The 22036-nt window shown below is 48.4% G+C and overlaps 1 protein-coding gene and 1 long non-coding RNA gene across 3 annotated transcripts; one reads left to right on the forward strand and one right to left on the reverse strand.

Moving 5' to 3' along the window:
• Positions 1-1122: 1122 nt before the first annotated feature.
• On the reverse strand, positions 1123-21693 carry Cidea (cell death inducing DFFA like effector a). Its single transcript, XM_021627208.2, has 5 exons — positions 20664-21693; positions 10286-10430; positions 9205-9351; positions 2518-2699; positions 1123-1500 (listed from the first exon to the last, which is right to left on the reverse strand). Exons 1-5 carry the CDS (start codon positions 20699-20701, stop codon positions 1359-1361), a joined length of 654 nt encoding a protein of 217 aa, XP_021482883.1. The 5' UTR covers positions 20702-21693; the 3' UTR covers positions 1123-1358.
• On the forward strand, positions 9340-18076 carry LOC132652281 (uncharacterized). Of its 2 annotated transcripts, XR_009589761.1 has the most exons (4): positions 9340-9566; positions 12030-12225; positions 12678-12899; positions 16056-18076. It is a non-coding gene; the product is annotated as an uncharacterized LOC132652281 (long non-coding RNA). The 2 variants fall into 2 exon arrangements; XR_009589760.1 differs by lacking the exon at positions 12030-12225.
• Positions 21694-22036: the final 343 nt, after the last annotated feature.

Genomic DNA, 22036 nt, shown 5'->3' on the forward strand with positions numbered 1-22036 from the left:
CTCCTGGCTGAAAGGGTTCTCTAGGCACCATAGCAGCACTTGGCTTCCAACCCAGGTTCCAACAGTTTTATTTCTTCCTAAAAGCAAGGCTGAACCTACTCCACAACCCAGAAGGCCCCTTGTGCAGGTCCTTAAGCCTTAGGGCCTTTGGGGCTCATTAAAAGCTTTTAAAGGGGCAGGGCCAGGGGCAGGGGCCCGAGTCTGGACCCCCAGAGCCCATGTAAGGCTGGATGTTTAAATCGGTTGTTCTCACCCTGTGGGTCGTGGCTCCCACAGGTGTCACATATCAGCTATTTCCATTACCATTCATAACAGCAGCAAAATTACAGCTATGAACGAGCAACAAATTAATTTTGTGGCTGGGGGTCACCATAGCATGAAGAACTGTATTAAAGGGTCACAGCGTTAGGAAGACTGAGAACCCCAAGTTTACACCTAGTGTGGACCTACAATCCCAGCACGCCTACCGCCAGCTGGAGGTGGGAAACAGGAGAAATCCCAGAAGCCTGTGCTAGCCTGTGCGGCTTTTCCAAACAAGCTGGAAGGTGAGGACCCTCCCCCGGGATGTCTTCTGTCTTCCACACATGTGCCACGGTGTATATGTTCCTGTACTCACACTACATGAACATGTATACACACACACACACACACACACACACACACACACGAGAGAATTATTCTTTGGAAGGACAAGCTAAAGCAAATAAAATCCTGGCTGTGTGTGACAGATCGTGACTTTTGCATTGAGTACAGATAAAGATTAAAGAGCAGCAGGGCTGGACCCATGCTCGGGGGTTAAGAGCACTGGATGCTTTTCCTGAGGACCCAGATTCCGTCTCAGCCACACACAGCGAGGGTCATGGCTGTCTGTAGCTCATCTGAGGAGATCCGACGCCCTCTTCTGGCCTTCTTTTGGGACAATGTATGGGTTGCGTAGACATACATGCAGGCAAAGCACCCACCCCAAAAAATAATATGATAAAATTAGAAAGAGAGATTAAACTGCAGCGATAGCTATCTTCTGGTTTGGGGCTCTGATTTTCGTTCTGTGGGAAGGTGTGGTCACGTCCGGAGCGATGAACCATTTGCAAGAAAGCATGGCATATATTAAAGTGAGTCTTGTGATCAGTTTTATTACCATAGGCAAAGATGCAAAGTATCTAATTCATATGCACGCTGCTCCCAGACATTCCACTGACAGTCCCTTCCTAAAGCCCTGAGAGGGCCCGTCTGCCTCCTTTCCCCCTGCACTGTGCACCACCGAGGCCCCTTCCTTCTTTTGGCTGCCCACAGCCTCTACAGAAAGGCAGTGAATTTACAAGAAAAGTGGGCCCCTGGCCCTCCGGAGCTTGACCTGATTACATGAACCAGCCCTTGGTGCTAGGCTTGGGCGACGGCTGCTCCTCTGTATCGCCCAGAGCCCGGAGCATATGTGCGCCTGCGTAGACCAGGAACTGTCCTACCACCTGAGCCGCATAGGAGAGGAACCGCAGCAGACTTCTGCAACACAGGGAGACAGAGATACATCAGGCTTGGGATTCTGACCCGGCCAGAGCTGGGATGCTGGGGACGCTTCACCCCATCCCTCCTTACAAAGCTACGAGGGGGCGGCAACCATGGTTGAGTTGTGGCATCCATGGAATACCACAGTGTCTGGATGCTCCCTGGTAGGCTGCCGGTACTCTCCCGGGGCCACTTACTGGCCCCACAGAGCCCCTCCTGCTCCAGAGAGTCCGGCAGCCTAGGTGTAGGGGGAAGGGGGCATGCTGCTCAGTCCCCTAGGCAAGGTATCAAGACCAGTCAAGCTGAGGAAACTCAGCAAGGGCTGGGATTATGGTGCTCCTTTGGGGGGTATGGAGGGTAGGTACCTGGGGTGTTCCGGCTCGTTCCTCACAGCGAGGGAACACTCTGCCCTGCCCTAGCCTCTGAAGTCCCAAGACTGAACTAGCGTCATTTCAGACTGCGGCAAACAAAAAGTGTGTCTTGGCCCTGCGTGGTGGTGCATGCCTCTAATCCCAGCACTCTGAGAGGCAGAGGCAGGTGGATCTCTGTGAGTTCGAGGCCAGCCTGGTGTACAAAGTGAGTCCAGGACAGCCAAGGCTACACAGAAAAATCCTGTCTCGAAAAAACAAACAACAAACAAACAAGCGTTCTTTCTGGACCAGAGTCCATGGCGTGCGTAAACTTTCGTGTGTGTGTGTGTGTGTGTGTGTGTGTGTGTGTGTTTGTGCATGTATGCATTGTGTGTGCGTGTGGGGAGGTGAGTGGGTGCTGGGTACTGGACCTAGGACCTCTAATGTGCCAAGCAAGTGCTCTACCACTAAGCTATATGCCCACTTTGTGCTTTTTACTCTGTCTGTGGTCTAAAACTTAAACCGCTCAGAGCGCACCTGGTGACAACGGAGGGTCCAGGCCCTGTTGTGGAGCCCTGGGGCAGAAGACAAGCCGGGAGGAACCTCCTGGGCCTCGCCTGGATGTTTCGAGACCCCCAGAGACACCTTTCCCGGAGACTGTTACCTTAACATGGCCTTGACGCTTGTGCACCTGATGTCGTAGGACACTGAGTACATCTCATACATGGTGGCCTTGACGTTGAGGCAGCCGAGGAAGTCCTTGGGATTCAGCCTGTAGAGGTCGAAGGTGACTCTGGCTATTCCCGACTTCTTTGGCTGCTTGCAGACGGGGACATACTTACTGCCCTAGATCAAGGAAGCAAGGAATAGGCTTAGGAGTGGTGCTGGCTAAGACACTGGAACCCCACAGTTCTGGGCTTTTGCCAAAGTTAGAGTCTCCGAAATGTCAGCTGTAACTATTCCAGTCATGTTTATAGCAGGACAACACGGCGTTCTACAACATGCCTAAACATGCACTCTTCCCTCATCAACTTCCCGTCGAGTGACTCAGGATGAGTTTGCTTTGGCCGTGAGGACTCCGTGTCTGATGTGTAGAGGTTCTGCTCTCTTTGGGTGCTGAGGCTTGCTTGTTTGCATGGTGCCCTGGGGCTGCTCTTTGAGTATCTGAGGACATGGTCATCTTCCTCTTGAAAGAAAGCCGTAGAGGAACAGGAAGCACTCTTTCTGGGGCTAGAGAACTTGCCTAGCATGTTCGGGCTTCTGGGTCCAAGTACAATCTCCAGTCCTGTGGGGGAGGGCGGAGGGATGAGCAGAGCCAATCCCGGTTCATGAGCTGCTTTCCTAAGTGGGTTGGTTTCTTTTTTTTCTTTCACACACTGGTCCCACTGTACCCAGGGTCAAGCTTAGATGACGCAAACCATTAGATGGTGCCTCAGGAGCTTTGGAAGTTAAGAGTACTTTGAAAACCGAAGGTTACGTAACAACACGATCAAACACGTTTGAAATTGAAACATAAGTTCCCCTAAAAGTGTGCCAGCCCTTCTTGCTGAAGCCACTGCAGCAAAAGACAAGTGACTCTGGTTGTCCCCCGTGTACCATGCACAGGACACAGTGCCACCTCCATACCCCCAGTGCACTCTCTGGGAAAGAAACATCATTTAAAAAACCCCAGACTGGGTCTGGGGAGATGATGGCTCAGTGCTTAAGAGCCCTGGGTGCTCTTCCAGAGGACCCAGGTTTAATTCCCAGCACCCACTTGGCAGCTCATAACTGTAACTCTAGTTCTAGGGGACTGGGCACCCTCACACAGACATATATATTCAGGCAAAACCCCGCTGCACATAAAAATAAACAAGCCTTTAAAAACAAAATCCAAAATCGATGGTGGCGTGAATCTTTATCCCTAACACTTGCAAGGCAGAGACAGGCAGATCTTTGTGAGTTTGAGGCCAGCCTGCTCTACAGAGCAAGGATCAGGACAGCCAGGGCTATGCGGAGACCCTTTCTCAAGATGAACAGACAAACAATTCAAGATTAAGGAATAGAAGGGTTTAAGTCTGTCACTCCCCGCAGCCTTTCTTCACTTCTTCACATGTTTTCTGGCTTTGCAAAGCTTATCTGGCTCTCCCTTTAGTCTCAGTGCTAAACCAAGATGCCCTCACAATGCTAAGTGCAGGGGCCCTCATGCCTGGGCGTGCAGGCTTCTCTAGCCGGTAGGAAAGGAAGGGCATGACTGCACCTTGTCTTCTTCCGGGGTGGCAAGGAACATCTTCCCAGGGGATTTTTAGGGTTCCAAGGCTGAGCAAGGGAGACATCTGGTGGCCGCTTCTTGGTTGAAGTTTCTGCTCCTGTCAGAATGGGCCCCAGGGATAACCTGAGGAATGTGGCAATCTGTACCCCGCAGGGAGCCACCATTTCTACCTTGCAGAAAAATGGCTGAGAAATTAAGCCATGCAAGGACTCCGGAGTCTTTGGCGGGGCTTAGTGGTTAGCATGAGCTGTGCGTATCTGTGAGGGCCTGGGTTCCATCTCAGCACTCCCCTGCCTCCCCCCGCCCCCTTCCAAAAGCAATAACCTTCAAACCAACCCAGTATTTCAGATTCACAATCCTTTGCCGGCCTTGAATATGGTAGCCACGATATCCACACTTACTACATCTTGTCCTGACTTGTGCTTCATTTCTTAGGCCCCATTAATGTGCAGAGCTTAAGTGTGTCACTTCCAAATTCACCGCTAAACTCTCACTTGCATAAACTGACAGCCTACACCTTTTCCACCTGTGTTAGTTTCCTTTTGCTGCTATAATAAGTTGCCAGAACCTCGGCTTAGAAGTCTCTTGCTTATGTTCTGAAGGTTCTGGGAACAGGGGTCCTGGCCAACATTCCCACCTTCCTTGGCTGGGGGCCATCTTCTTCCCTTGTACCTCAGCCTAGATCTTACCCTCCTGTTCCCCCACCCCATAAGAACCCTGTGGTTCCCAGCATCCACATGGAAGCTCACAACCATCTGTGACTTCAATTCCAGGAGACCCAACACTATCTGAGGATGCTAAGCACACCAATGGTACACGTAGGATAAACAACCTGCCTCCATCTTGTGATAAACAACCTGCCTCCATCTTGGACTTGGAAACCATCTTAAAGCAAAGTCAAACTGGTTCATTCCTGTTTATGATTCAATTTCCGTTATTCAAGGATTAAGCTATGTTCTACTCGTAACCTTAAATACAGGTGATTCTGCGCTGCCTTTACCAGGAAACGGCCACCGTGCCTTTGTTTCAGGAAGTTGTGATGACCAACTTGTCATGTTTGTGTTCTGCTTCTGTAACCCTACTTGTTTGGAGACCCCTTCCTACTCCTGAGCTATCAAAACCTTATCTTCCCCACATCCAAGGCCGACCTTTTGAACCCCACCAGCTCATGTATACAAATAAAGCCTGCTTTCATTTGGCCATGATTTGGGTTGGCGGCCTTTCTCCTTGCATCTGTGGGATTAACATATACGTACACACGAAGGCAAAATGCTCACTCATATAAAGTAAAATAATTTTTAAAATTAGGAGGTACCTTTGTGCACGTGTATGTACATAGTAATAATAAGACAAAATGAAACATTATCCACCCCAGAGGTCCTGTGTGTCTCCTCTGGTTATCTCACCAGTGCAGGAGGAAACTACCTCGCCTATCCTCCCATGAACACTATGTTGCTAATTTTGCGTAGTTTTGAATGATCTAGAAATGGTTTGCTATAGACATTCTCTCGGTGGAGTCTGGAGGTAGAGGATCCAGCTTAAGACCCTTTCTGATTCAAACTTCTTTCACGATAATTGTTAAAGACAATTGGATTGCCCTTCTCTGTTCTGCTAAGTCCTGATTTTCTACAGCATGTTTGGGGGAAATGTGTAGCTCAGGAAATCGGTTTATTGTTGTTGTTGTTATCTTTCTGCTGTTTTTCTTTTGGGGTTGGGGATCCAACCCAGGGCCTTGTGCATGTGAGGTATGTTTACCGCTAAGCCACACCTTGGCTCCAAGTAAGCATTTCCCAAATGGCCAAAGTATGATGTTTCAGGATCACTCTGATGGAAGATCCTTTCAAAGTGCAAAACAGACTGCAGTGCTGCATGTAGCAGAGTGACCGACTCCATCAGGACCCTCTCAAATTCTCCACCGCAGCTGAGCTTTGCGGACCCGGCAACTGTCGACTCTTGGTGCAGTATCAAGGCAGAACCTTCTCAACCATATGCAAAGACCTTTAGCATCCTCCTTTCCTCTCCATCTTCACATCTGCAGCCAGGCCAGATTTCCTTCATAGTTCCACCCAAGTGACGGAGTGTAGCAGGTTAACACAGAAGTATGTCTGACAGTTATTTATGTAATGTGTGTGTGTCTGTGTGTATGCGCTGTGTGTGTGCATGCCTGATTATATGCATATGTCCTTACTTAGAGATCAGAAGAGGCATCAGATCCCTGGAACTGGAGTTACAGATGGCTGTGAGCTGTGAGTTCCCAACTATGTGAGTGTTGGGAACGGAACGTGGGTCCTCTGGATGAGCAGCAAACGTTCTTAAATTGCTGAACCATTTCTTCAGTGTAGAGGAACTTTAATTCAGAACATGGCTGTCCTGGAAAAGATTACAGCCAAAGACCTTCTAGGTCTGTGTGATCCGGCTAGAATACAGACATGCCTTTAATCCAGGAGACAGAGGCAAGCAGATCTGAGTTCAAGGCCAGCCTGGTATAGAGCAAATTTTAGGTAAAGAAAAGCTTAGGTCCGGGTGTGGTAGTACACACCTTTAATCCCAAACAATGAAGGTAAAGTTAGTTTGTAGAAGGAAGCACTCATGTTTGAAAGTCATGTCTAGTTGAGTGGCAGAAACAGTGATGAATCAAAGAAAGACTTGAGAGAATAGGATATATCCAACTTTCATGAGAAAAGAGAGGAAAGGGAAGTTACTTAAGGGACAATTCAGAGAGAGAGAGAAAAGTTTTTACCAGGACAGTAATAGAGAGACAGGTTACAGAGAGAAAGAACTGAAGCGAAGACTGAATGAGCCAGAGAATGAGAAGGAGCCATAAGATTAGAAAAGATTGCTTGAGTTAGTTTGAGGCCAAAAAAAATAACACAGAGGCCAAGAGAAAAGCCAGATTAAATAAGTCAGCTGGGAGAGGAGTTTGAGCCAGAACAGCTAAGTTGAACCAGCCAGCCTGGAGCTCAGGAAAACAAAGGTGAGCTTATTCAGCAGTAAGTCTCAGAGGCTAAAAACATTCTAGGCCTAGGTTAGCAGAAGGAGGCAGGAAGCCTCCAATGCAACAACTGAATCAGGAGAATAAAATTTCTTTTACACTACAACTCTAAGAATTCAAGTGTCTTCTAGACATTAAAGAGATTTGCAGGAAAAAAAATGACAAAGAACATAGTTTCTTGCTCTTTTTTTTATAGAGTAGTTATTTATTTTAAGAAAATATTTAATTAGAATATAAGGTTAGTTTAAGCCAACCTTTACTGTTGTTATTAGTCAACACATTTTATAATTTCTCAATTTTAATCTCGAATACTGGAAACGTCTGTATGTATGGCTTATAGTTTCTCAACCTCAGAACAAATGACATTTGGAACTGGGTGACTCTTTGTTTCAAAGGCCGCACATTGAAATTTCCCTTCTAAATGGTAACAGCTTATCATTCTGAACTGTGTTTAGATATTACTCCGTGGCTGCTAAAGGCAAAATACCCCGGATGAGAACCTCTGATTGACAGGTGTTTGTTGACTGTAGTGATGCCACCCATGTTAACAAAGGTACTAGAAGTCTTCATTACTTTTTGTTCATCCTGAGATGAAAAAGTCTGAAGGTGGGCTTCCTGTGCACTCACTTTTCTATGCTGTTCTCACTCAGCAGAGTGATGGGATCTATGCAGACTGTAGCACACTTCATGTGTCTTCAAGGTTGAAGAGCATTTTATTATTCCTTAAATATACAGCGGGATGTCGACCAATGAGAACCTACATGGACATGCAGTGATGGCTGCTTGCACATCTCCATCCTACTGCAACGGGCCTGTGGCTTGTTGTCAATGTTTGCCATCACAAAGGTGACACAAGTGGTCTGATATACATCCGCTTTATGGGTGCTCGTGTGATCCTGGGGCGTGTGCCCACGGATGGATCCACGTTCCTAGGTCACAGACTGCATTTCAACTCTGGCATTTCAAACATCAGTTTGTAGGGCAGGGAAGCTTGTCCTAGATCTGGAAGATGGAAAAGGAGATCATGGTGCTCCCCGTTTCCTCTATGCTCTCTTCACTCCCTCGATCCAATGAGTGGCCTTGCCCCACTGATCATGGACTGGACTCTGCCCTTCCCCCAAATGATGAGAGAAAATAAATCTGTCTTCCTTCTAAGTTAATCGTCTCAAGTGTTTTATTGTTGGGGTAGTCTTTTTGTGCACTGTGTAAAAGCTGTCTTTGTATTATTACATTGCTTATTCTGTACTGGCAGAGAGCTGAGTACTGGCTGGATTTTGGTATTGTTATTCTTTTTTTAATTTGACTTTTAAATTTTATTTATGTATGAGTGCTTTGTCTGCATGTACTCATGGATGCCAGAAGAGGGCATCAGACCCCATTATAGATATTTGTGAAGCACCGTGTGGTTGACTGGAAAATGAACTTAGGTCTTTTGGAAGAGCAGCCAGCGCTCTTAACAGCTGAGGCATCTCTCCAGCCTGGTACTGTTGTTCTTAAGGCTCATCATCTACCTTGGTATATTGTAAACATACACCTTCCTCACCATTTGATTGGCTTAGTAAAGAGCTGAAGACCAATATCTCGGCAGAAGGGGAAAGGCAGGACTTCAGGGCTGAGAGAGAGGGTTTCTCTGGGAAGAACGGGGGTGGGGATATATATTCACCAGCACGGCACAGAAAAGGTCTGACTATGGGCAAACGTGGACTAGAACAGATAGGTTAGTTGAGTTAGATGAGCTAGCCGAGAGTCTGCTCAGCTTTGGTGCCTAAGCTTTTATAAAAAACAATAAATCTCTGTGTCATTATTCAGAGCTGGCAGATCCAAGTAATTCCAGCAATATTTTATTGTACTGATGGAAAGTTGGTGAGTGCGGGCACACAAATACACAAAGGATTAGGGAAGGTCTTGGTCAAAGCTCATGCTTCAAAATTATTTGTTGTAAATCATACAGTCTAAATTCAGAGATATCAAATTTTCTAGAAATATCTGACAATCCTTTTGAGTGCTATGGCTTTAGCTAGGAGCCGAGTACATAGCGTATACTAGGCAGTGCACTTGTAGATAGAACATTTACCCAGTTGTTGCTTGCATAGCAAGGCTGTACTTACCGGGGTCCATTTCTGTCCCCTTTCCAGGATCATGAAATGTGTGTTGTCCCTTAAGGTCTGAAAGAACTCCTCTGTGTCCACCACGGTACCATCCTCCTCCAGCACCAGCGTGACCAGGCCAGCTGTGATAGCCAGGACATTCAGAGTCTAGGTTTGCAAGGGAGCAGAGGAACAGGATGAAGGGAGCTATCTGCCATGGGACCATCGGTGACATTCATGTTAAGGTTTCAGGAGGGCTGGCTGGCTGGGATAAAGCTGTGTCGTCGAAGAACCCCGTGGACTGGTATCTAATGATCCAGCCTTCAATCAGAAGAACAGTCTAATAAGGTTTTGACTGGACCTCTCTCTTCCCAGGGAATGAGGTAAGTGATGTAGCTCATGTTTACAGTATCCATGGTTACCTATCACGTAGGGGAATGAGCAGGCCACCCTGTACACCTGGTCCGTTAAGCACGTGGCCCTGGGAGGTGCCCCTCACACCTCTTGCTTCAGAGGCTGGGTGCTGGATGCCCGCTTCTCGTTTCTGCAGGCAGTCCTGAGAGTCAGTGATTCTTCCTTCTTTGAGAACACTGTTTTAGCTTGAGGACTACCTATCCTGTTCAGGTTCCTCAGGTCTCTATATTCTCCCTTGTCAAAGAAGGGAAAGTTACATTTCAGTTGATGGATGCTTTTCAGGCGTTCACCTCTGGACCAGAGTCTTCTGTGATGCCAAGACACATGGCACTTTGAGGACTTAAACCTATCCTCCGCCTGTTTCATCTCCCTTCAAGGCTCTGAAGCCTAGACAGGGACTGATGGGATTGATACTCTCTCTCTCTCTCTCTTCCTCCCTTTTTTGTTTGTTTCTCTTCAAGGGTTTTTCTATGCTGCCTTGGCTGTCCTCACTTGCTTTGTAGACCAGGCTGGCCTCAAACTCACAGAGATCCGCCTGTCTCTGCCTCCCAAGTGCTGGGATTAAAAGCATGTGCCGTCACTCCCTGGTAAATATGCTCTTTCTTAACGCTTGTGTCTTGGCACTGGCTTAGTGCCCAGGCCTGGACTCTGAGCTCGTAAAGGGTACCCAAGGCTGTGACCACAGTACCTTGCTGATAAGCTCCTCCAGGGTGCTGGCCATCACCCCACGCCGGCTGCTTCGGTCATGGTTTGAGACCCGGAAAGGGCGAGCCGGATGCATGAGGGGTGTCAGCAAGGCCTTCCTGGTCTGCAGTCCCACGAATGCCAGGGGCCTGTGAAGCAGGCACAGAGAAGAGCCATCCTTCAGACAAGGGTTTGGGTTTTGCCATCCTCCTCCAACTTCTACGACAGGGTTCCTCTGTGTAATAGCCCTGGCTGTCCTGGAACTTGCTGTGTAGACCAGACTGGCCTGGAAGTCACAGATATATACCTGGCTCTGCCTCCTGAGTGCTAAGATTAAAGGTGTATGCCACCACTGCTGGGCTTTTTAAGAAGAGTTGAGACACATACACAACTAATGCAATTATTCACTTTATGTGTATGAGTCTTTTTCCTGCATGTGTACATATATGTACCACACCTGTGCCTGGGACCTGTGGCATTTAGAAGTGAGCATTGGATCCCCTGGAACTGGAGTTACAGATGGTTGTGGACCGCTATGTGGGGGTTGAGAGCCTGGGTCTGCTAAAAGAGCAATGCGTGCTCTCAGCCCCCGGGCCATCTCTCCAGCCCCCAGATATACACTCATTTTATTATTATTGTTATGAGTGCCTGCATGTGTGTGAGTACGTACGCCACAGCGTGTGAGCGGAGGTCAGAGGACATGTTTGTGGAGATGGTCCAGACCTCCTGCTTTTATGTGGGTTTTTGAGGATCAAATATCGGTTCCCAGGCTTGTGAACCAAGAGCCTGTACACACTGAGCCACCTCAGCAAGCTAGAAATTCTAGAAAATGAGAGAGTTGGTGTCTGTGGACAAGTTTATTTTACATATTTTCGTAATACTGGCGCCGAATTAATTTAAAAGCAACATACCAATCAATGTATCAGTCAAGTCAGGATTTTCTTTTGTTCTATTTTCAATGTAGGGGGTAGAACTCAGGGCCCTCGGCTTGCTAAGTTCTGCCACCGAGCTTAGCAAGGTTTTGAGATCAGGATCAACAGAACTGCCATCCTAAGTGTCATCGGAAGACCAGAGAGGCAAAGCTCTGGGTCCTGAGTCACACGGAGTCTTGTATTTAGTTTTAATCCTTTGGAAAATGTGGACTTACACACCTTCCGCTAAGCCAGGTTACAGCGTGTGAAAAAGCACGCATCGGGTTATAGACTTTTCATATGTACTCTCAGAGATGATATTATTTAATATTCTCTTTTCTAGGCAAAGACTAAGTAATAGACTTCAGCTGAGTCAGATCTTCACTGATGACATTTTAAACAATGTACGCCCAAATCACACCAACATGGGGACCAGGGAAATAATTACAGCAACATCAAAACAACATTTTCTGAGGAAATCAAGCCAACTCTTCGTTACTCAGTTTTTGTTAATGGGAAACTACAAAAATGTAGTGTGTTAAACTAGTGAGAAAGAATAAAGATGGCTGCTTTTGTAGTAGTTAATCATGAAAAACAAATTTTGTTTTATTTGGGTTTACTATTTAATGAGCTCAACTTCCAACGTTTAATGGGGTTGTTTCTGATTTTTGTCGCTTTGAGTCAGGGTCTCATGTAGCCGGAGGTTAGCCTTCAGCTCCCCATGTAGCAGAAGATGACCTTGAGCCCCAGGCACCCACCACCACCTTTCACAGGTCAGCTAGTGCTTTAAGCTAAGCAAGCAATGGAGGAGCAGAATCTCCACGTTTGTCAATGCAGGACAGTGGCCGCCATGAAAGAATGCCGAACTGCCTCTGCCGTACCACTGCGTGTTCTCAAACGACAAGAAAGGCTGTATTTAACAAATTCGAGAACTAATCCCGGCAAGGGAAGCTTGAGACTGTGCCCAAAAATAACTCCATCCGGGTGACAGAGTGCTGTCGGCCCTCCGTGGTTGAGCCTCTGCGGAAACCAGGTGAGCCACATACTCAAGGCGGTGGGCTCTTTTCATTTGGGAACAGACCCATAAAGGTGGATTCCCAGGGGCTGGGGAGATGGCTCAGGGTTAAGAGCACGGCTGCTCTCTCAGAGGTCCTGGTTGTGATTACCTCCCACACTGTGGTTCACAGCTGTTAACTCCAGTTGTAGGGAATCTGGCGCCCTCTTCTGGCATCAGTGGCCACTGCATGCACATGATGCACACACATACATGTGGATAAAACACTCATACACATAAAATAAAATAAATAATTATTTTAAATAAAACAACGCAAAACCAAAACCAAAAAAAATCCTCTCAGGTTAAGTCATGTTGCTCTCTGGGTTGACAGGTCTCAGGAAGCTCAGAAGAGGACTGAGTGCCCAACCTGCCGTTTGCAACTTCTCATCCTCTTCCCTTTCCTCCCCATCCCTCTCTCCCTCCTATAGCTCCACCAACAAGTTGGCACTCTGGAATCAGACCTAGACTGCCGGCAACAATTTGGTCTTAAGTACACACAACCGGCATCACCAGGATTGCACACTGCTTGCCTCCGAGCACCTGCCATGGTAATTCCTCAAACCCCCTGTCACTACACCATCACACCCCACTTCCCAGGAGAGAGGACTGAGGCCCAACATGGCTTCTCAACATCATCCAAAGTGACAAAGGTAAGTGATGGGATACGACGTGGTATCCGTCCTAAGCCAAAATTTTCTGTTGGGTGGGAGAGCTTCAGATCACAAGCAATCTCCAGCATCCTGGAGCAACCATGTTGAAAGCACAACAAAACATAATTATTTTAAGATTATGTATATAATATTACACATAATATTTTATAATATAATATTTATTATTATTATTATTATTATTATTATTGAGACAGAGTCTCTCCATGTAGTCCTGGCTGTCCTAGAACATGCATTGTACACCAGGCTGGCCTTGAACTCATGAAGTTCTACCTGCCTGTGCCCCCCCCAGTACAGGAAATAAAGTCCTGCACCACCATGCTCAGCTTTGTATTTTTATCATTTTAGGTGAGCATGTTTGGATGTGGGTATGTGCAAGTCAAAGCAGGTGCCCACAGAGGTCAGATGCTCAAGTGCCCTGGAAATTACAAATGGTTGTGGGCCTCCTGATGGGGGTGCTAAGAACTGAACTCTGGTCCTTTGTAAGAGCAGCAAGCGCCCTTAACCACAGCCCCCAGCACAGTGTGTTTGTGTCTACAAGCTCAGTTCCTTCCCCTCTCGGATGTATAAAGTGGCTTCACAGTGTGTTTCCCTGTGAGGCTGCGCTGAGGGGGCCGGGGTAGGTCAAAGTGTCCCTGGCCCGGGTCTCCCATCAGATTGACCTTGGAACCTTCTCCGAGACCCAGATGGGTCCGGCACAGCAGTGGCCCTGGCAGAGGGCTCCTGAACTTCTGCCTGGATTCGGAGGAGTTACACCAGATTTCTGTTGCACAACCCGAAAGCAAGATGTTCACCTGTGGCTGAGCCACCACTAGGGCAGAATTCACGCCATGCCGTCACACCTGGTGACTTGGAAGGCAGAGGTTGGGGACGAGCTACCTTTACGCTTCCCAGTCAGAACCCCGGCTTTGTTCTCAGCCTACTCGGACTGTGAGACTTCAATCAGCTGGTCAAGTCCTCATAAGGAAGAGAGAAAGTGCTACGTCAGGCAAACACCTGTGTATGTTACTGGATTACAGAGAAATTTGTAAGCCATGCCCAGACAGCAGGCAGTGGAGAAGGCCATTAAGCAGTGCCAGGTTTGGAGTTTTGAATATACACTCAACTTTTTTGGGGGAGGCACATTTCGAAACAGGATCTTACTATGTACCTCAGGCTGACCAGGAAACCATGATCCTCCTGCCTCTGTCTCCTGTGTGCTACAGTTGCAGGCCTGTGTCACCACTCCTGACTCTCTAACCACGACGCTCTTACCTTCGTGTCTGCCCGGCCCCCGGATTATCTGTCTCCCACAGGAGACTCTAAGCCTCTGTGGAGAGAGCCTACCTCCTACTCTTCAGTAAGAGCCCATTGATATTACCCATGAGGCCTCTGGAAGCTGCTCAGAGAGTGCAGGGCCTACCTGAGCAACCTTCCCCCCAACTATATGCCTATATGTTGTTTATTGCTAAGTCAAAAGAGACACACGAGAAAAACCAAAAGTGCCTGCTCTAACCACTAGCAGCAAAAGGCACAACTTTGACGTAGGTACCTGGACCCCAGGTCTCCTCGTTGGAAAAGAGTCACATACCTTCCCAAGAGCCACTCCAGTACCCTGACCGGCCTGAAGAGTTCAAAAGTCCCCATTGTCTTTTCCCATCTAACAAGATAAGGGCTGGCAATCACTGTGACCCTGGCTGCCTCTACCTGCCCTCAGGGCAGCCTTCTTGGCAAGGAAAGACAGTGGATCTTTGTTCTTAGTCTACAATTTCCTAACCAAGAACTGGCTCATTGCTGGAGATAAGACTCTAGAACACACTCGCACACACACACAGACAGACACGGACACACGCACACACACAAATCAAATCCAACCATTTATATCAAGGATGAGTACCTTCATGTGTCAAATTATAAGAAATTAGGCTTGTGGGGGGTGAGGTGGGTGGGGGTGGGTGGGATGGCTCAGAGATTAAAAGCACTGGATGCTCTTCCAAACATCCTGAGTTCAATTTCCAGAAACCACATGGTAGCTTATAACCATCTATAAGATCTGGTGTCTTCTTTTGGCCTGCAGGCATACAAGAAGGCAAAATAATGTATACATAATAAAGAAATAAATCTTAAAAAAAAGAAAATAATCAGGCTCAGATGGAAAAAAAAACTTGTGCATCCATAGGTGTCACTTAAGCTTAGCCAACTCTATAATCTGTGAGCCCCAGGTCCCAAAGGGAGACCCTATTTTAACAGTCTGTCTCTCAAATCAAGACTGGCTTATGTGGGTAGTGCTGGCTCATGCCTTTAATCCCAGCACTGGGGAGGCAGATGCAGGCAGATCTCCATGAGTTCAAGGACAGCCTGGTCTACAGAGCTAGTTCCAGGACAGTCAGGGCTACGCAGAGAAACCCTGTATTAAGAAACAAAAACCAAAAGAGGCTACCTTATAACACATGAAGGGGTTAAATGAACATTTATTCACACTAAATCTGCTTATCGAACATAGATGAGCACTGACAGCTCCAACTAAATGACGAGTTGGGCCAAGCTGCTAAGTGAGCAGGACAAGGTGGTAATGAACAAAGTGAGTAATTCCTACTCACTTTGTCCCACAGATAAGCCATTGGCACACTGATCAAAATGGGGCATTTCTATCTCTACCTCCCACTATTCTGGCTTTTTAAGAAGAGTTGAGGTTGTGGCGTAGTAGTTAGCAGAACGTATGGCCCGGGGCTCAGTCCTCCTTCCTCTCCAGCTCCCCAAAAGCAAAACAGAGAAAGCAGTTGCTCCCTAATTCCTTGGAAAATGGGTGCAGACAGTTCTATGAATCAGGAAGTAACTCATTGAGGAAAGACAGTAAGGAAACAGGATGCTTAAGGAAATAGATTATTTAGAGGAAATCAAAACAATAGTAGAAATCAGATTTCATAGAATAGTCTCAAACATTGTCCTACATCAGATCTCCCAGAAGAGGGACACAGAGCAAGAAGCCATAGAGTGACAGTCCACGTGGACTTTTCTCCACGTGGACTTTTCCCCGCAGACATACACTTACACACCAGAGGGGAGTAAAGCCATAAACAAGATCAAAATCCCAGCATGTCAACAGCAAGGCCATGACTATGGGCAACCTCACCTTATTGACTTATATGTCTTACTCAGGAGCCTAATTCCCATGATCCAACCAATGTACCTGAGCAAGACCATTCTCAACCGGAAATGAAATGCATGCTGTGGAAGGTACTGCTAGAAAGATAACAGAGCGCTCACCAGATTCGGACCCCATACAAAGGGCCCACGAGACAAGACTGGGTTACTCGCCATCAACTTCCGTGAGAGACTTCTGCTCCTTCTCAGACACCCGGGAGCTTGTCTGCTGCTTCTTTGTAGTGTATTTCGATCAATTCTCTGTCCTTTGTGCCTTTGGTAAATTCTTTTACCAATTGTCCCCACTGGCCTCGCCCACCATTCTACGTGGACACCCTCCTCCCCGCCCCCAAAGTCCATAAAAAGCCCAATGCTATCCATGGGCTGATGTCTATTCTGAAAGTGCTGGAAGGAAGACGCTGGAACTAGCTCTTGGAGAGAAAAACAGATTATTTTCCCCCCAGTATCCTCAGGGGGTAGGTTCCAGGAGCCCCAGTATCCCCAAATCCACAGATGCTCAGGTCTTTTATATAAGATGGAATGTTTGTAGAACCTATACATCCTCTTGAATATTTAACTCTGTAGATTACTGAGTACACCAAGCTCAGTGTAACTACTGTAAATCATGGGGGAAAAGACCATGTCTGTACAGGTGCAACTGAAAAGTACAGATGTTTACAAGAGCCAGAGATGGTGGCGCACACTTGCGTCCTCAGGTGGGACACAACTTCAGGTGATTCAAAATTACTTCACTCTCAGTACCTGAAGAGACAGAAGCAGTCAGACTGCAAGTCTCAGGCCAGCCAGGGCTACATAGGAGAGTCTAGTCTTAGGATCAAGAAAAGGAACCAACAAACCTCCTCTCCAAACAAAATCAATCAAGCACCATTTTTTCCCCCTGCAGTTGGCTGAACCCTTGGCAGCTGCCATGGGTGTAGTTTTGTACTTTGGGTGTTATTAGTGATAGAAGCTATGCAGGGATCAGCAATAGTTGCCGTGTGTTTCATTGTTATTCAGAAAATGAGGAATGTACATGAGGGAAGTAAAGAACAGAACTTTATCAGCCAACCTTCACAGGGCCAAGAATATGTGAGAACATTAAGCCAGACCAATGATGAGGTAAAACCACCCATAAAGAGAGAGAGGAGGTGATGATTGGAAGCGTCCATCAGGCTTAGAGAGGGGTCTATGCAGGGCAGAGTCCAAGGGTAGTGACACCCAATGGTGAGAGTCAGCAATTAGGCTTCCATCGCCAAGCTCCTCACATGGCTCCTTGTAGGTAGCACACACAGTTGGACCATGCTTGCCCAACACAGGCTGCCTGACCCTTGTCTATTCTTAGTGACCTAACAGAATGCTTGCTATTAGGGCACAGAATGCAAGACTGAAGCCCTTGAACAGTTTGCAACATTATTGTGAAAGGACGTTTGGCTCCAGAAACAGCCAGCCAGGAGATTTGCTCGTAGCAAACTTGTTATCTTTCTGACCTCACCAGTGAAGCCAGGATAAATTCTGAGCTGTGCAAACCAAGCTCTTATAAAAGGGAAGATATTTTGATTCCCTTTTGGAATGGTACGGGAGATGGAGCCTGTACCATTTCTGGTGTCAGACTTGGTAAGCAGTCGCTGTATGCAGGATTTGTAGATAATTACAAATCCTCACGATGCCCTTTCAGGGTGAATATCAGCTTTGTAACAGCATCAGAGTTTGGCCAAAGCAGACTCTGTCTGTGATAATAAGCACCTACAAATATCCAGAGTTTTGCTGCAAGACCTCAGGCCTCTTTCCTTATTACCAAGGTCTCCAGTGGTTACCAGTTTGTCAACAAGCTGTTTCAGAACTTGTAATTAGGGGCCAGAGGGATGACTCAGCAGTTAAGCGTGCCCACTGCCCTTGCACAGGACTGCAGTTTGGTTCCCAGCACCCACATCGGGTGGCTCACAATGAATTGTAACTCCCTTTCCAGGGGATCCCAAACATTTTTTTTTTGTCCTCTTCAGGTATTGCACACAAATAAAAAAAGTGTGTGTTTTTTTTTTTTTTTTTAATCATTAAGGAAGAATTTGTAATTTGTGTGAATGTGGTGTGCTCACACGCACCTGTGAGCACGCACAGAGGCTGAAGGAGGACTCCCGGTGTTCTGCTTCATCATTCTCTCTATCTCATTCCCTCGAGACAAGTCTTCTGCTGAACCTGAAGCTAGGCTGGTGGCCACTGAGCCCCAAGCACCCATCTGTCTCTATCTCCCACTCGGCTGGGGTTCTGGGTGCCTGTGACCATGCCTGGCTTTATGTGAGGGTGCTGGGATCTGAATTCAGGAGTCAGGCTTACACAGCAAGCACGCCTACCCCTGAGCTATTTCTCTGGCCCCAAAGACCTTTTAATTGTTTACAAGTATTTTTCTCCCATCTCAGTCCAAGGCTTCCTCCAATCTACTCTACTATTGCGCCACACCCCCGGTACAAGTATTTAATTTTTTCATAATGGGTTTATTGATTAAGTTACCTCCCTGGTAGGATCCAGTTATTAGCGAGTGAATAACAACTACAGTGCACCTTGCTTGGCTGTTTACACGGCACCAGCCGACCATGGACAAACAGTGTACCTTGTCTGTAGCTCTTCAGCCTGGCTAGGGTTTTAAAGAAGGGTGGGGAAGGGCAAAAAACATTTCCCTCCAGGCAGCAAGTGTTATAGTTGTTTTCTTCTGGTTTTGTTTGGAATCAAGTCATGCCAAGGAATTAGAGCAGGCTGGTCTGGAAGTAGGTAGATTTTTTTTGAGAGCTGAAGCAAGTTTGTCACTAACAAAAAGCCCTGATCCCCCAGGACTAGTCAGTCTGAAATGGAGTGTTGTAGATCGTAGGTTCTACAGTGTTTTGATTTACGGAGCCACGCCCACCTCCCTCATGACACCACGAAGATATCACCCACGTCTCCACATTCTGGATTTTAGTAAACCATTGCATGGTCAGATACAAGGCTGGCCTCAGCCTTCACGCCTCCTCCTCTGAGGCAAACTGTCACTGCTCAGTGAATGCCAACATCTGTAAGCCTCAGCCCTTGGAGAAGGGGAAGAAAACGGCAGAACCACAGCTCTTGGTGAGGGAAGAGGGCATGCCCAGCTGTAAAGGCAGCAAAGAGAAGCCTCTGGATTGGTCTGAGCATCTGGACAAGATGGACGCGGGGGAAATAAGGCTTCCCAGCACAAGCATAGACAGGAGCAGAGGAAGCTGGAGGAGGAAAAGGGGAAGGCTGCAGGTGGAATTCAGAAATCTGACAAAAAATTGCTCGCCTGCCTGTGGTGAGGCTGCCCCATCGTCCTCCCCCTTTAAACATGGATGTTTCACCCACAGGTCTTCTACTATTGCCAGGTAGAATACAGTGTTATTTGGGAGCCTTTACAAATCTCTCAACCCCCAAAGTTAAGTCTTTGTTTCAAGAGGAAGCAGGTACCATCCGGGTACCTGCTTTTCATTTTGGTAGATACTTTAACTTTGTGAATTGACACATAGTTTCCCTTCTGTCGCTGCCTCACAAGCTGCTGGAGCACCCAAGTCTGGTGACCCCATTCTTCCTGGCCCACATTTTTCTGCAAGAGGATAGGAAGTGAGGACCGCCACTGTGGGGCCTGTTTCTACGCGCTTCGCTTTCTCCACCCTTTTGTGGTACTTTCACTGTCTTTAGAGAACCAAGATCTCACTGTTTAACCTGTTCTGTAAAGCCGCTGCCTGCCCTGCAGCTGGCCTTGACTCGGAAAACCAGTCATCTAGACTAGAGACTCAGAGGCAAGAGGATTGTAAGTTCGAGACCAGCCTGGACTATATTGCCAGTTCTAAGCTACTGCTGCGCATTATAGGGAGACCCTCTATGTCTGTCAGTCTTTCTTTCTCTCTCAGCCTCACTGTATCTGTCTCTGTCCCTATGTCTCTGCCTCAGTGTCACTCTGTGTCTCTGGTCTCTTTCTTACACAGATACACACAGACACAGGCACACGCCCCTCTGCCTCATACCGTCTAGGTTTGTTCTATCAACATGTGCAGATAAACGGAAGAGGAGTGATACCAGTGGCTTGGAGCAAGGCCACTCCAAGAGGACCAAAACTGACCCCCCAAAACCTGAGCGAACCCAGCCTCCCCCACAGGCGTGATCCGCACTCACCCGGACGATCTAAGCCTGCTCTCTCCCCTGGTCCCCCCAGTTTGATTCTAAGTCCCAGGAAATGAAGAAGCCCTGACCAGCAAAGACACTCCAGAGGTCCCAGTATCTCATCTTCTGTAGGAGCTGCAAGAGATGTGGCCACCCCTGTCACTTGTTTTGCGGACTCCCATGCACCTCGGGAGCGCCCTACCGGGCACCTGTGTCCCTTTTTGGGAGGAACCTTGGGGCCCGCTGGGCCCGTGGGCGCTGGCTGGCGAGGGTGGAGACAGGCCGGGACGTGCGGACTGGCAGGGGGACCACGAGCGAGCGGCTGAGGAAGCAGAGACTGGGGGCAGAGGAGGGGGTGTGAGAGGGAGGAGGAGCTCGAGGAGGAGCAGGAGGACCGGGGGAGCAGAGGAAATGGAGCTGAGTACACAAAAGGTAGGGTGACCCCGGGCGGGCGCATGGGGGGGACAGGGCGTCACTTGCCTGATAAGGGCTCCCGCGTAGTCTCTGGCAGTCTCCATTGGCTCGGGTCCTCCTGTCTCCAAGTCGAGCCTCTTAAATCACTGCTCCGTCCGCCCCGCCCCAGACCTTGTCGACGGGCAGCGCTGCTGAGAGCAGGAATGAGTCTGGCTCCCACGCTGGGCCCCCGGGGCCACGCCCCTTCGCGGGCAAACGGTGCGGAGGGCCCTGAAACACCAGATTTGGTGGTGCTGGTCACTGCTGTCAGTCTGTTTGTCCTTCTCTTCCGGAGGCCGGGGTGACTGGCGACATCACCAAAGCCATCACTTGAAAATGGAACCGCAGGTGTGCGCGGGCGGGGCGGGGGGGGCAGGCGGAGTGTCTGTCTCCACTCCAGAACCCCAACTAGGGCTGGGCGGCTGGCCAGAGAGTTCCCGGGGGACAGGGGGAAGTTGCCGGGGCCACGCGGAAGCTCAGCGGCTCCGGTTCTCGGAGCCGGGGCTTCCCTGTGGGTAAGAAGACAATCGAGTAGAGGAGGGGGTAGAGGAAGGGTGAGGCTGCCACCATTAATGACTTAGAGTTGTATAGAGAGACAGAAGGAAAGCGCAAAGCTGATGCTGCCAGGAAGGCTTTTTCCCCCACTCAGTGCCTAGCCGCTGCCCCATGCCCACAAAGAGCTGAGCGCGCGCGTAGCGGGGCATTCAGCAGAGCCTCCCCTACAAAGCCTGAACCCGGAGTTGCTGGAAGCTCCTTTCTGCTCCCCATCGCCGTCCAGGAGCTTGTTGCTGTGTTTCAGGCGCGGTCACCAGCCCGCCTCCCCAGGCCGAGGAGCAGAGACTTCTTCTTCAGGGTCGTTGGTGTCAACAGACCTCACCTGACCTGCAGGGACGTAGAAGCTAGCAGCCATTTCCTGTGAACGCTCTGTGAGAGGCTCGCAGAGCAGCCTTTCCTGCCCAGAGCCATAGGGCTGGACAAAAGCCACCGGAGGTCATTGGCGAACCCTCCCACTGACGCCTCACCTGCCAGGTGAGAAGATGGAACCAGCCAATTCAAACCACCCTTTCAAAAATGTCTCACTGTAAAGAAATTCTCACGTCCGGATGCTCGGGGTAACGGAGCAAACACCGGCTCCGGCAGGTTCAGAATCCCCAGCGCTCTCGTGCATTTGCTCGTTTCTTTAAACACCTTTGACTGAAATCCTTAGTCTCTCCCCATCTCTGTCTCTGTGCCTCTCTCTTCCAGGCTGGCCTCAAGCTCACAGAGATCCTCCTGGCCCCTCTACCTCTTGAGTGCTGTGTCATTACTCACAGCAAATATTCATGTAACAAACAAACAAAAAAACAAACAAACAAACAAGTAAGTTAAAAAAAAAAACCTCTCAGGGCTGGAGAGATGTA

The sequence above is a fragment of the Meriones unguiculatus genome, chromosome 2 (assembly GCF_030254825.1).
Source record: "Meriones unguiculatus strain TT.TT164.6M chromosome 2, Bangor_MerUng_6.1, whole genome shotgun sequence".
NCBI classification, from domain to species: Eukaryota; Metazoa; Chordata; class Mammalia; order Rodentia; family Muridae; genus Meriones; species Meriones unguiculatus.